The 14,429-nt window shown below is 39.5% G+C and overlaps 1 protein-coding gene across 1 annotated transcript in view; it reads right to left on the bottom strand.

Annotated features, from left to right (window-relative positions):
• Nucleotides 1–1,136: 1,136 nt before the first annotated feature.
• GALNT9 (polypeptide N-acetylgalactosaminyltransferase 9) overlaps nucleotides 1,137–14,429 on the bottom strand; it is a 132,973-nt gene continuing 119,680 nt past the window's right edge. Inside the window, exons 9-11 of the mRNA XM_039724811.1 lie at nucleotides 13,523–13,618; nucleotides 7,056–7,223; nucleotides 1,137–6,360 (exon numbers count right to left, since the gene is read on the bottom strand). Coding sequence (XP_039580745.1) covers nucleotides 6,214–6,360; nucleotides 7,056–7,223; nucleotides 13,523–13,618 — 411 coding nt within the window. The 3' untranslated portion in view covers nucleotides 1,137–6,213. The remainder of the gene's footprint in view (nucleotides 6,361–7,055; nucleotides 7,224–13,522; nucleotides 13,619–14,429) is intronic.

Raw genomic sequence — 14,429 nt, 5'->3', positions numbered from 1 at the left:
CCTGAAGGCTACAGCCAACCCTACCTCCTCTGGGAAAACCAAGGAATCAACAGCTGCTCTTCCACTTGGGCAGTCACTGTCCTTGCAGAAACTGGGAAGGAAAAAGCTTGGACATTCAGCTGTCACCCAGCTGATTCAGTTGAACCAGAGGGGTGTAAGAGAGTCAGGAACATGGGCACATTTTCCATCCTGGTCACTCAGCTGTAATCCTTGGGTGCTCCACAGCCTCCTGACAGCAGGAGCAGCAGGACAGGGAAGTTTGAAACAAGGACTTGGATCCTTTCTCAGATGGTCTGTTCTCCTTGATCACAAACGGCAAACTTTGTCATACACACTGGAGAAACAGCCTGGCTGAGATCCAAAATCAATGTTAAAGCCAGCAATGTATGTTTTATCCCACTGAGCAGCTCAGGAACCCGATGGGTTCTCACCCTGCTATCACCCAGCACAAGAGATGACACAGACCATCTGCTTGTGCAGTTACAAAGTTGTTTGCTGGTGACACAAAAAAAAGCATGACAGTCAGTTCAGAAATATATTTTAAAACGGGATGACAGAGGTCAAACTAAGAACAGTGTTAAAAAAGAGTTGGCAGCAGTTATTCACAGCTTTTCACCATAAGAGAACTAGAGGGCATCCTATGGAATGAGAGGCTGTGGTATTGACTCACAGCAACTGTGCTATTTATTACAGCAGGATGTTGTGATATCCAGAGCTCTGAGTGGATTGGATACATACAGGCCCAGTGTCATTAAATCTAAGGGTTGGGTTGCTGTTTAGAGCCTCTGGCTTGGGAAGGCCTTACCCTGAGAAATTAGGGGGAGATATAAGGTGAAAGAATCATTCTGCATTTTCCCTGCATCCTATTTCATTCTTCTAAACACCAATTGTTGACTGTTTGCAGCGGTGAGATGCTGGGACATGTAGATGACAGTCTGTTATCAATCCAATTTTGGGTGTGCACCCCCAGGGCCAAGTCTCTTACGAGTGTGTGGTGACTACTTTCAGAACACAATATGTGCAATTTAAATTTTAAAATGCCCATATGCTTTGCTCTTCTAGTTTTCCTTTGTGTGAATCTCTGAATTTTAATAGATGTGTCCAAATGTACAATGATAAAACATGCAGCTCATGTCAGCAGTAAAATGCATAGTAATTTATTAACTTTTTCAGTGTGAATACAAATTGATTTGATGATGTGCCACATAATGAAAAAAATATTTGCAGTCACAACTTGCATTCTAGTTGCTGCATTTTTTAAATTAAACATTACAAAGAGTTTGAAAACTGCACAACACTTGTTGATGGCCAATAGGAATCACTAATACTATGAAAAGTAATCAATGCTTCTACATGTCTTTGAAGACACACTTGACTCAGAAATTGTTTTTCAAAATCAGGTTGCCATATATTGTTTCACTGGTATTTGTAAGCATTTTTGGCCAAAACCCATTGTTTTTATTTAGGACAACCCCTGAACCCCTTTTAGTTGCACGTCATTAATGCTTTTGTAATGTAATTCACTGTATTTTATGAAGCCATTCTGAAATCCATTGTATTGCACTAAAGAGGTCACTGTAGTTTGGGATTCTTTCCAAAGAGAATTTTTGGGTATTAAGTTTCCTGTGGTGGCATCTAGATCTAGAGGCATGTGAAGATCTGATCATTCCTTGGTTTCTCTCCAGCCTGTTAGCTAGATCTTCTAATTTGCAATACCATCTTTTATCTGTGGTATGACCTCTACCATCAACTTTGATCAGCACTAAGAAGCAGGCAGTCAAAATAGGAGCAGGCAAAAATAGAACATCATTGTTAGAAACGCCTTCAATCAAGTGAATTCTAGCAATTGTTCTTCCTCCCAAAGCCTCTCATGAAAAAACAAAGGTATTTGTGCCCTAACTGAATAATAATATGCTAAACTCCTGAACTACAACTTCTACTGTAGTTCTTCTTATAGCCCAATTCCCTGGATCCTGAAACTGGCCATAATGCACTTTTGTATGGCTGGTAATGAACCATTTCAAATGAATACTGGATACTGAAGGAATTACACGCTGTGTAATTGATCTAAAGAACAGATTAGGACTGGTGCTATTTCATTAAATCTGACTAGCTATGACTTAAGTACTTAAAATTGCAGCTATCCTGTGTCAGATAGATTACACCCCTTGTCACATGCCAAGTGAGGTTTTCATCTACTAGATCACAGTTTTTTAAAAGGGACAGGCCAGTGAAAAGGACTGTAAATGAAGGACCATGCAGGCTTCATCTTCAGACACATTGAGCCCCAAATTATTCATTCAGCTGAGAGAGATACTCCAACACTTTCAAAATACATATGAAGACCTGTTGTTTGTTTCCATATGTTGGTCTTAAATCACTTCTGTGGAACCTGAGTTTGGTTTTTTGCATGTGGAACAGCCCTGAAGAGTTCTGGTGGGTGAGTACAATAAAGATCTTACATGATTGCAGGGGAATCCAGTGGGTCCTTCCAAAGCATCAAATTTCTCTTGTTTCCTTCCCACTGGATCTTAACATGCCTCAGGAAACGGAAGCCAAAAGGGCTAGAGGACAGTTCTGGCTGAGGAAAAAATAGATTCAACCAAACCAAAATTAAATTCAGCTTGGAAAATAGTATCAAAAAAGAAAGGGCTTTTATTACCTTAGGACTCAAACTCATTTTTAGGGACTTGAACATGTTCAGAAAAGAATATTTTTCCTGGCTTGGCTTTCACAGCAGTGTGCTAGACTTTCTTACTGGTGTGCTGTTCTTTCTTACCTTCTATTCTTTTGTCCTGTGACCTAGTATTTAGCTCCATAATCCCCTTAATCAAACAAAATAGCATAGAAAGCCTTTGATCTGAATTTTCTCCACAAGGCATATTACACTACATTGAATACTTTTCATGAGATCTAGAATGCTGCACTGTGGGAAACAAGACTGAAAATTTGAACACCATTAAGCAGGATTTCAGATTATACTAAGGGGTGAAATACTGACAAAAGAACCATAGACTTTGGTTAAAACAGATAATACTCAAGGCTTTTTTTATTATTATTCCTTTGACGAGAGAATATTTAAGACCCTCTCACATGCAGAGTCACCATGTTAGTACCACAGCCAAAGCAGTGGTTCATACAGATAAAGAATAAAGTAAAATTAATCCAACAGATGTGTTTTGCAAATATCAGAAATTATTCCAGCAAGTCTTAAAAAAATTACAATCACATAAAATACCAACTCCACCTTTTAAGAATTATTTGATTTCTTTTATATTATTATGTAAATCTCAAAGCCATTTATCTACCACAAAAACCTGTTTTCCTTCTTATATCCTAAGTCTGGTTCCTGCAAGCCTCCTGCAGCTGGTGGCCTTGGCATTCAAACCTGCCAGGACTGACCACTCTCAGACAGAGTGGCCACAGTCAAATGCTCTGCACTGAGCCCTGAGGGGCAAAATCCCAAAACAACCAATTCTCTTTGATCATGGTGGTGTCAGATGAAGGTTTGAAATCTCTGCCAGTAAACACAGATCTATCTGGTCCTTTCAGCCTCAAAGCTCCTAAACTGCCCATGCAAGACTCCTTTCAGGAGAGTAGATTTAAACCCTGGTATTCCTCTAAATATTCAGCTTTCCTTTTTCATTTACCCAGGGTTTGAAAGGCTTGTTGCCCCACTGCTAACCAAGGATCAAGTGTAGATTGCTAATTCAAGACAAGGAAAAATAAAAGGGGAATAGAAAGCACATGGCATATTTGCTTCTGTTCAGTACTGTAACTTCATACTTTAATAGCTCACACTGGTATATAATTAATTTCCACTTCCTGCCATGTTCAGATAAAATAGTTAGCACTTACTCACTGGAAAGACTAAAAATGGGTGCAAATGACCTGTTACTCCCCCAAAATCTCACCTGGCAAAACCATCTTTTCCTTCTTTTGTTTTCTCACCTCTCAAGGAGTAAAACTCCATCAGAGCAAACAAAAGGAGAATAAAGCTTTCATACAGTTTAAAAGGTGGAAATTGTATTTGGAGAGAAGATGAAAACTCACTTACAAACTCACTCCTGTACAAAGCCTTCAACATCTGCTGCATAGATGGTAAATACAATTTTAAATTGTCTGATAGCTTAACATAAGGAGGTTAAATGCAGGGCAGCTGTTCCCAATCTATATTTAGCCTGAGGCTTCCTACCTGTTTTGGACCTGCAGGAAGGCTTGAATACTGAGATTGTCCGTGATTTTATACAGTATTGCTTGATTTATTAAAGATGCTATTCTCCCTGCAGGTCTTATTACACTGTTCAAAAGGTTGTATACAAGTTACTATAAACACAGAATTTTAAGTATTTTTGTATCTAGAATCTTATCCAGAATTATTCTTTTGTATATGTTCATGTGTAACCTGGTCCATGAGACATGAATAAAGATCAGCAATTAGCCACAATTCCAGGAGAATTGGCTTTGTATTGCATCTTGCACACTCTATTTCAAGAATAAAATTGGGGAAAAACCTAGTGATATGCCTTCTAGATACTAACCAAGACTTGATAAGACCTAATGGATTTTACTTGTTAAAAGTCAAAATTTTTTTACATATCATGCCCTTGAAAAATTAACTTTGTTTCCATTAAATTTTGTTCAGCATGCCTTGAAATAGGAATGGCAAAAGTTATTCAAGGAACAGATCACCAAGATTCACAGTACCACAGTGACTGCAATTACCTATTTTTCCTGGCTCAGTAAAACAAAACAAATTTTTTAAACTATAAAATATTAAACAGTGAAATTAACAGACACCATCTCTGTCTCTCCTTCAGTATGACTGAAATCATCTGTACAGAAAAGCTGTGTGCCATGGACCCACATCCAAAACCTGCTGATGACAGTGGACATCAATTTTGACAGCCTTTTGGATGAGACCTTGTCACTGCTCTGTCCATATGCACTGACCCTGCATGAACCACTGGATACATTATTAAATTCAGATTTACAAAGATGCTGCCAATGGGTCAGCAACAGTAAAATATTTATATTTCAGAGTAACAGTATTTATATATGCTCCCTACCTCGTGCTCTAATTTGCCTTCTTATCACCAGGCTTGTGTTTGTTTTTCAAATGCTGAAAAGACTTTGTTGGTTTATTCAGGAAATTTGTCTAGACAGTGCTCACACAGCATATTTGCTCACATTTGACATTTTCACAGGATGGGAAACAGAATGGAAGATCCATGGTTTTAAGCTCTACAGATGGCACCTAAGCCAGTCAACTTATTTCCAGAATAAGGAGGATTTGGAGTATCCTTGTTCCAGGCAGTCTCTGGAACAACACAACAGTGACCTGCAGGACAGGACACACACTCAGGGCTTTGGGGCCAGCTGAGGCCTCCTGAAATCCATCCATCCATCCATCCATCCACCAGGACATTTACTGCCTCAGAAGAGCCAAATATCCAAATGCTAAATTGTGGTGTCTCTACAGCCAACAAATGTAAAATGTGGCAATATAACGGAGCATGTGGCTATTTTATCTATTCAACATTTATCTGTGTCTAACTAGAAGACGTCTCTAAAATGCTGCTCTCCAGCAGCTCGAAGGTTGAGAACCACCTGTAAACATTTGCAGAACAGTCTCTTTCTAGAAACAGAGACTCCTAAGCAATCAACCTTGAAATGTATCATATATTATAATATATTTCCAATGTTATTTACAGATCTTCTTCTTCTTTAGTACAACGAACCAGACATGCTGAAAAGGTAGGATTTTTCCAGTCCTCTTTTATATGAAGTACAATAAAAAAGGCACATAATTATTCACTGTAGGAGTTGTGCACCAGTCCAAAACTTAAAGCTAAAAAGCTACCCATCAGAGAATTCTCTTTATGAGGCAGTATTGGGATGTCTCCTTTGAATAGAAATCTGTCAATTCCCCTAGGAGTGCTTAAGGAATCCACTTTCCTGTTGTGCTCTGGTTTTCATCAACAGAAAACTCTCCTTAAGCTTCCCACATCATCTGCTGGAGCAAGGAAGAGTCAAACAGGGCATGAGTGGGTCTGCTTTCCTTTTTCTTCTTTCTTTCCTTGGAATGCCCAACTATAAAAGACTCTTGAGAGCCAAGACCTGTTCAAACTAATTTGCTTTAAGACAAATGCCTCACGGGATATGGCACAGTGAGCAATGGACACCAGCAGGAGAGGCAGCTCAGCCCCACAGTCAGTGCCGACTGTGTTTGATCCAGTTTCTAATCATCCATTTCTGCCCCGAGCACCTTTGTACGACTAATCTGAGCCCAAAATTTGCATCCTTTGACATTTCCACTTCTAGACAACGGCCAGTGTCTCTGCTGATGATTGGACCATTCTAGAAAAAAAAAAGATGGGGGAAAAAATCTTAGAGGAAAGAACACACAAGGTGAACGGACTAGAAAAAACAGTGCTAGATCTGTAAATCCGTAAAAAACATTATAAAATGCATTTCTGTATATATCAGATATACCCCAGAAAGTGCTAGAAATATCTAGGAAAACCTAGCTAATACATAAGAAGTACCAAAACAATTCCTTTATAACTGTACATTTAGGAATTGCTGGGAAAATCCTCCCAAATCACTAGAAAATCTCTAAAAGCACAAGTGAATCCCTATGGAGCCCAAGAAATAGGAAATCCCAGAGACTATAATAAGGCTTTTGAAAGTCTTAAAAATTATTTGAACATTCTAGATCTTAAAAAATGCCTATAAAGGTGCTAAAAAAATTCTAGAAAAGTTCTAAATGCAAAAAACTCCTGGACAGTAAACAATTACAAGCATGTTCTTGGAAATCAGGACAGAAATTGAGAATATTCCAAAACAGTATAAGTAAAAATTCTTAGAAATCACACCGTAAAATTTCGAGTAATAATGAAAGAATATTCCTGAGTAGCACATGATGTATGGAAAACATATCTGACTATTTCAAAAAATACTGGGGGGAATACCAAAGACCTCCTTGTTTTTCATTAGAGACTCTTTAGAGCATCATTCCTCTGCAAGTTCTCTCTTCCTCAGCTCTTCCTCACCTGTGTGAAATCCCAGAACCTCTGTGCTGGCCTCAGAACATCTTCACACTTCTTGAGGGTGGGTGTCCTGCCCTTGCCATCGTCCACCAGGCATTTGGAGTCGGGCAGGAAGGCGGTGGAGCCCAGTGGCCCCAGCTGCAGGACACCTTCCGAGCTGTAGCGGACAAGCTGGGGGAGAAAGGAGAGTTCTGAGCTGCTGAGGAGCCTCTTGGCCTGCTGGGACACACTGCTCAAGGGCAAATCTTGGCAATGTTGGTAAAACCCGGAGCACAACGTCCCTTCTCCCACACTTCTGCTCCCCACCACTCCCCACCCACCATGTCACTGCAAAAAGGGCAATCAAGGAAGTGAAGTAATCAATATGTAAATCATGCCCACTCAGCAGGAGTTGATTTAACAAGGACACGATGTCAATTTTGTCGTGCAGTTTGTTCTTAAGAGCTCTGTTAGAGGCTATTGATAGCAACAAGTCTAATTAGTTTTTGTAAATAAACATTACTGAAAAAATCCAGCCATGCAACCCCTATCCAAAAATATGAGAGGAAAAAAAGAAACCATGAGGGAAATGGCAGCAAATTTGCTAACATATGCTTCAGGCCTACATAATAAAGAATGACACTCTGGTATTTCAGTTTTGTGTAAAGCACATTAAAGTGAAAATGCATGATGCTAATTTGGCAGCAGGCCAATACGTCAAATCAGAATTATCTACTTCTCACTTCTGTGCTTAAACCCAGAGTCATTAAACCAGCATAATATTTTGCCCTTCTTACTCTGAAAGTGCAACACCCAGGTGCCAAAAGACTGCAGAGTGGAGTCAGCTACGTGGCTTGTGTGCTGTCAGTCTGGATGCTGCAGGGTGAGGATCTGAGCCACCAAAGAAATGCAATTACCACCCAGGAAATTCACTGCCTGTCTGGTGCTATTGCTGTTATATGGCTGAAATTACTTAACAAGAAAGGGAAGGAAGGTCAGAAGTGCCTGCCACTTATTGGATGCCACTGACCAGTGTGTGAGATATCATTAAGAATCAATCAAAAAAACTCAAATTAGAGTCTGGCTTTCTACTGCCATCCTTATTAACCTCAGAAGAATCATGCTGTGAATAATCATTTCTTGCTGGTGGTAAAAAGAGCATGGTCTACTTGCTCCCAGACCAGATGCTCTTTGACATAGTATGTGTTCATTTTCCCACCTGCCACTTCTGTTCAGAGCAGCCATGTGAAGCGCAGAGGTAGCAGAGAGCCTACATCAGAGAGATAACCACATGAGGATGCTCTGGGTATGAACGGTGCCTTTGTCATGGCACAGTTTGGACACACTTAATCAAGACACTTTTGGGGTTTTTTTCCACTCTGAGAGGTTAGGAGGAACATATGTAAAATAAGCTCAAGCAAGCAAAGAAATTCAAAATATGAAGGAACTGCCAGGTCAGACAAATTAACTTTGTTTTTTCACATAAAAAGGAGGTGTTTAAAAAATGCAAATCAAACACAACATTTTGTCTTTTATTTTTTTTCGTAAATAAAACCAGACTGTATATTTCACACTTCTATTTAATGGGTTTCCAGCAGAATTCAAATGAACTGCAGGTATAGCTGAAACACTGGCCAGGAAATATATTCATCTTGCAGTCTATTATCTCTCTGTAGTCCCAAAATACTGCCCCACAAGCTTGTTGGCTTTGCCTTATGTAGATAAGCAGAAGCAGTGTTTATAATGGGCTACCTGCTCTGTAGGATAGGATTGATTTTTCTTTTTGAGATGAGCAGCATTTTCTGTACTGGTATTAAAATGGTCTAAAACATGTTTTGTCACCAGAATCTCAGTAGCCAGAGTTCCATGTGCTCTGGATCACAGTGGCCATGCACTTTGTTATAGAGCAGCCTGTCAGAGCAGAAAGGACCAGTCCTGCTTAGGCTTTAGAAGTGAAAGATACTTTAACTCTATTCTAAACTATCTGCAGGATTGAAAGTGGCAGTTTGTGTTACAGCTCAACAGGGTCAGGGATGGCTCCATGCAGGAGGCTCTTATCTGTACAATCTCAAGACAAATGGAACAGCATGGGCCTAATTTCCTGAATCTGCACTTTCTGTCAAGTTTTTATGGCTGATCCAACAGTCATGAAAACTTAGGCTTATTCTGCAATAAAATAGAATTTTAAAAAACCCACCCACAAAGGTTTATATCAGTTCAGACCATATTACATAGGAAAGCTGTAGAGCCTGCTTCTGCAAAATCAGACCAGAAATTAAGGTTCAAGAAACTACTATATGATTAATAATATCTCCCTCCAAAGAATTCCTATCATAACTTCCTAGAGACAACATAAACTGTGAAAATAAAACAAGCATTAACATTAGTTGCTTATTACTATAGGCTAGAAAGCAGGAATTGTGATACAGTCAATTAAAATTATACCTTCTGTGTTCTAACTTGATCTTAAGTGTCACTAACCTATCCACAAAGAAATAATTCCTATTTATGTTAGGACTGTAGGCATGATACACCATGTCAAATCCATTCCCAGTGCCAATCAGCCAAAATCAAATGACAAAGTTCCCTTTGTTAAGAAATATTAATACTCATGAATTAAATTAAAAAAAAAAATCTATGCAGGTTTTGATGGGCTGAGATCCTTAGATATCCACACACTCCAAATTGCAAGCTGCAGAACAGAAGCACACTTTTATACATCACATTGGGATGGACCTTCACTCAATTTTTCTCTTTTATCTAGGAAGAGCTGAAGGATTCAAATGACACTGAAGCCAAGTGCTCTATTAAATACTCAAGATCTAATCCTGATGCCATCTGCTATACTTGATGTAAGATAGGACAGTTTTCCCTTCAACATTCAGAAATCTGAACAGAATGCAAAAGGTGTCAAAGGTTGTTTATCAAAGCCACCATACCTGGATCAAAAATAGTCAGTGCTGCTGCCTATGGAATATGATCCTCCAGGAATATTAATGTGATAAGAAAATGGCAGCTTTAAACTGGAGGATTTGACTTCAAAAACATCCATTCCTGCTAATTTCCAGTCAAGTGAAGAAAGCACCAAATGATTGCAGGTAATTGTTTGTAGGAAACATTTACTAGGATGGGGCTGGTAGCTTTCCACACTAAATTTAACCTCTCTCTCTCACTCTTGCTCTCCAGGCAAAAGGAAATCTTTAATGGTTCCTCAGTCCTGCAGTTAAGGCAAGCTGTCAGCTGACACAGGAACAGAAGCAGTGAGTGATGCAGGAATCCCAAACACCCTACATCTCCCGAATACCTGTCCCCTCAAGGCAAACAGATCACAGGTTATCAAAATTCCATGTTTGCTCCAGAATCCCACCCACTGCTTCTTGCAAGGGGAGAAAGGACCTGTTCATCCACCCTGCTGCCCTGCACGCAAATCTGGGCAGTCACAGCTCTACCCAGCAAAATGTGAAATACCTGCCCTTGAGCAACAGTTTAAGCAAAGCCTTTCATCTCCTCTCACTCTGTTTGTGTAGCTGCAGCCCCAGGAATCGAGCAGGGAGCTCTCCCTTCCTTCTGGTTGTTCTCAATGCAGAGGGAGTTCTTTCCTTCACAGCTGCAGTGCCTCCCCTCTCTCTGCTGTGAAAGGGAAGGGAGGAGGGTGGACAAGGAGGCTGTTCACCCTGGCCCTGCTATCCCAAGAAGCCATTTCATTAAGTTCTCCTCTCTTTCACATACCATATAATCAGCTCCACATCACAGCACTCAAGGCAGGCTCTGAGAGTGAATATTTCCACTGGGGCTGTGCAGTGCTCTCAGATGGTTCAAAACCTGCATGTCCTCTAACCATTCTATGAAGCTTCCAGAACAACACATTCCAGTTTTGGGGGGCTTGTATCTGTCCATCTGTCCTCACAACCTCACTTTTTAAAAAAAAAATATATTTTACAGCAAAAGTGTATAGTACCACTGGGCTTTGCAGCTGATTGCACAATGGAAGCCACACACAGAGGCAGAGCAGTTGAAAACTCAAAATATATTTCTTTATTTACAAACCTTCTGTAGCCCTGGACTGTTTCTCCTAGCAGTATTTGCAAAGTTTTTTTTCCCTGAAAGCCCATTAGACTCAAACTTCAGATCCAATGAACACATATAAAAAGGACACTACTTTGCTGTAAAATAGGTTTTGAAATCGACTCAGACTGATGCAAAACCTTGTCTGGATATTCCTAAGCTGTTAGCTTACAATGACTTCGCTCAAGTCAAACACATTAAACTAAATTGATGTAAACTCAGGCTAAATGCATTCCAGAGCATCCATAAAAGCGCTTGTCCCTGTTTGAATAAAGAAATTTAAAAGCTGATATCATTACAAAGATGTGATTTATCATGGTGAAAACTGATCTTGAAAATACACAAAGGGAAAGGCAGTCGCAGTGGAGTGTTTTTATTTTGCCACTGTAATGTGGGACAACAACATCCAAAGGAAACACAAGGATAAGACATAGAGAAAAAGAACATTTTATCACAGATGAACAGTAATCTTATTCCTAACTCAGCTTTCTTGAAACACTTGTCTGACTTGGGTGGGTTTCAGTGGAACCATGTGTACACCAAAATAACTGGTAATCTGCTTCAATTCTGTAAGAATTGAAGAGTATGAAAAGCAAACAGGGCTGTACTAAACAGGAAGAGATGTTCCCATTGGCAGGACATATGAACACCAGTGATAACCCAACTGGGGAAAGGGAGTTCCATATTTATATGAATTTATATTCAGCAGGCATGTACAAATAACCCAAATCTCGGCTCAGTAAGGGTATTTTATGTCCTATGCTTGAGATGAAAAATGTCAGAAATGGAAAGCTAAATGCAGCAGACAACTATGCTCACCCAGCCTGATTAGAAGAGGGGCTTAAAAATGTTTATTTAATATATTAAAACGCTTGCTGTCAACACCTTTCATGCTATGTGCTTGAATATCCTTGATTAGGGTTTGTGCAGCTGCGGTTCTCACACTGAATTAATTTTGTAAATTGTGGTGAGATTATAGAAGTTTTCCAGCTGTGTAATCATTAATTAACTTGGCTGCATTTGAGTGGCTCCAACCCATGCTTGTCTGTGAAATACTCAACTTAGATAAAACATCACCTCTGCCTTCACTTGGTGTTTCTTGCAGAATGAAAACTCTTTTCCTGTTTTTTGTTGATTTGTTTGTTTGATTTAAAGGGAAGAATTCACTGTAACTTATGCCCTCAACTGTTTTCTTCCCGAGGTGGAAATCAAAGCCTACTCTGTGAAACAGGAATCATGGAGGCAAACAAGTAGGTTAAGGACTTAAATTGCAAAATAAATTACAGTCAGAACCACTTATTTCATTACTCTTCTAAGTGCTAGCACACTATGATCGAGATGAGATGTTGCTAAGGGACATTCAGGAAGGACTTAAATTTGCAACTTTCTGTTCCGATTAGGATGGAGCAGGAGACTGAACTCTCTCTGAGCACCTTGACATCTCTAATGAGAGTCTTCTTGAGAAGCTAATTTACATCTATTTAAGCAATGCTATTTTGTTACCTTATTCAAAGGCTGCTCCTTCCACCTCTACTCTAGGAGAGCGTCAGTCAAATACTCCATAATGATCCTGCCAAAGGTGGACATTGTGCCAGTAAGAATTACTGTCTGTCTCGCTTTGCCTCCGTGGTGATGCACAAGCCAGGACTCCCAATCAATATATGCATGACTGAACCTCAGATAATTGTTAAGCCTGATAAGGTCAGAGTTTATTTACACATGAGAATGTTCATTAATATAGTTTTGATTTAGATGCTACTTCAAAAGAAACAAGGATTGCATTTCAGAAAAAGCTCAAGTCCTGGATTTAAATAATATCCAACTTGTAGAAGTAAAATCACTATAAGCATGGGAAAAAGAAATGTCATTTTTAAATCTTCAGACATCTGAAAGAAAATAATAATATGCACAGGGACTGACAAAAAAAAAAAGAAATCTTCTATTTTAGAAAAGTCTTAGAGGATATTCTTAATTCCCTTTGAAGCGGATGTTAAATATGTGCTTAACTTTTTGCCTACTTGGGGAATCAAATCAGCAGCTTGATAAATAATTTCTGCCCAGGAGTCTGTTGGACCAAGGAACAGTTAAATTAAAGAGGTACCATGAATAAGTCATGTCATAGCAAGAAGAACTGCTCACTCACACAGACTACCTAAATTAATTAAACTTCAGTGGATCCCTGTTATTTAAACAAAGTAACATGATTCTTCTGTTTTCCTAACTGGCAATTTCAAAGTATGGATTCACATGCTGGACAACCTTGGAAAAGGCACCTGACAAGACTGGGGTAAAGCCAGACATTTGCCTTTGCAGCTCAGGAATTATACTGCCAAACTGAAACCAAATATATTCAATTCCTCTTTGTTTCTTCTGACTATTCTCTGAGTTCAAGGTTTCTCACTCATGATGGGATTTTCACCCTTTACCTGGGAGGACATTCCATGGCAGGGATAAAGGATGGCTTTGTCATCCTCTTCGGCGCCCTGGTCCAGGCAGTAGCCGCTGGCTTTGCTGTTCCGCACCTAGAACCAGATAAGAATGAAAACTCCAGCTGGAAATTAATCCCTATTTTAGCCCAGTCCAGCTAAATCTTAGCTGTGCTACAGCTCCTGAAAAAAGTGCTATGTAAAACTGCTCTCTGAGGGACACATGCTACTCCTTCAGCTATGACAGGGTGCCAGCAGTGAATCTGCTCCACGAAAAGACATTATTTGGACAACCTGCTGGCTCTATACACCTTGGGTCAGAGGTACATTTTTGTCAATTATTCAAGGATCAGAACTTCCTAAAATTCACCCTAAGAAACCCAGACCAAGTTTTGCTCCAAACTGCCAATGTGCAAACATAAAGTTTGACCCTGCATGCTGAGAACGTGGCTTTACAAACAGGATAGGAGCTACCCAGGATTGGTGTTGGATGCGACATGCTTTTGTTTCTTTCTATTGCCTATATAAAACAAAAAAAGCATGTAAAAAATTTTCATCTGAACTGAAAATATAGTACATTGTTCTGTACAGAAGTGACATAAACCACATTTTATGAAAGGGCACAGGTTCAGAGATCCAAGGAAGTAAAAAAATTCCTGTGCCTCCCTAGACAAGAAGAATTTACAAGTCTATAAAAACTGGGATGGAGCTCTTGTGAAAACACTTCCAGCCTTTCTCTTGAGGCTGGAAGCATTACCCACATATTTTGAACATAGAAAAACTTTAGAGATATCGTAAACAAGAAGTTATTTAGACAGACACCTCAAAAGACTCTACAGGTCAATTTTGGTTTAGACTGTGAAGTACCAGTCTGGGCACCTCCATAATTTAGAAACAGCTGCTGCAT

This window comes from Passer montanus, unplaced genomic scaffold (genome assembly GCF_014805655.1).
Source record: "Passer montanus isolate IOZ18808 unplaced genomic scaffold, ASM1480565v1 scaffold53, whole genome shotgun sequence".
NCBI lineage: Eukaryota > Metazoa > Chordata > Aves > Passeriformes > Passeridae > Passer > Passer montanus.
This window is presented reverse-complemented; position numbering and strand designations above follow the sequence as displayed.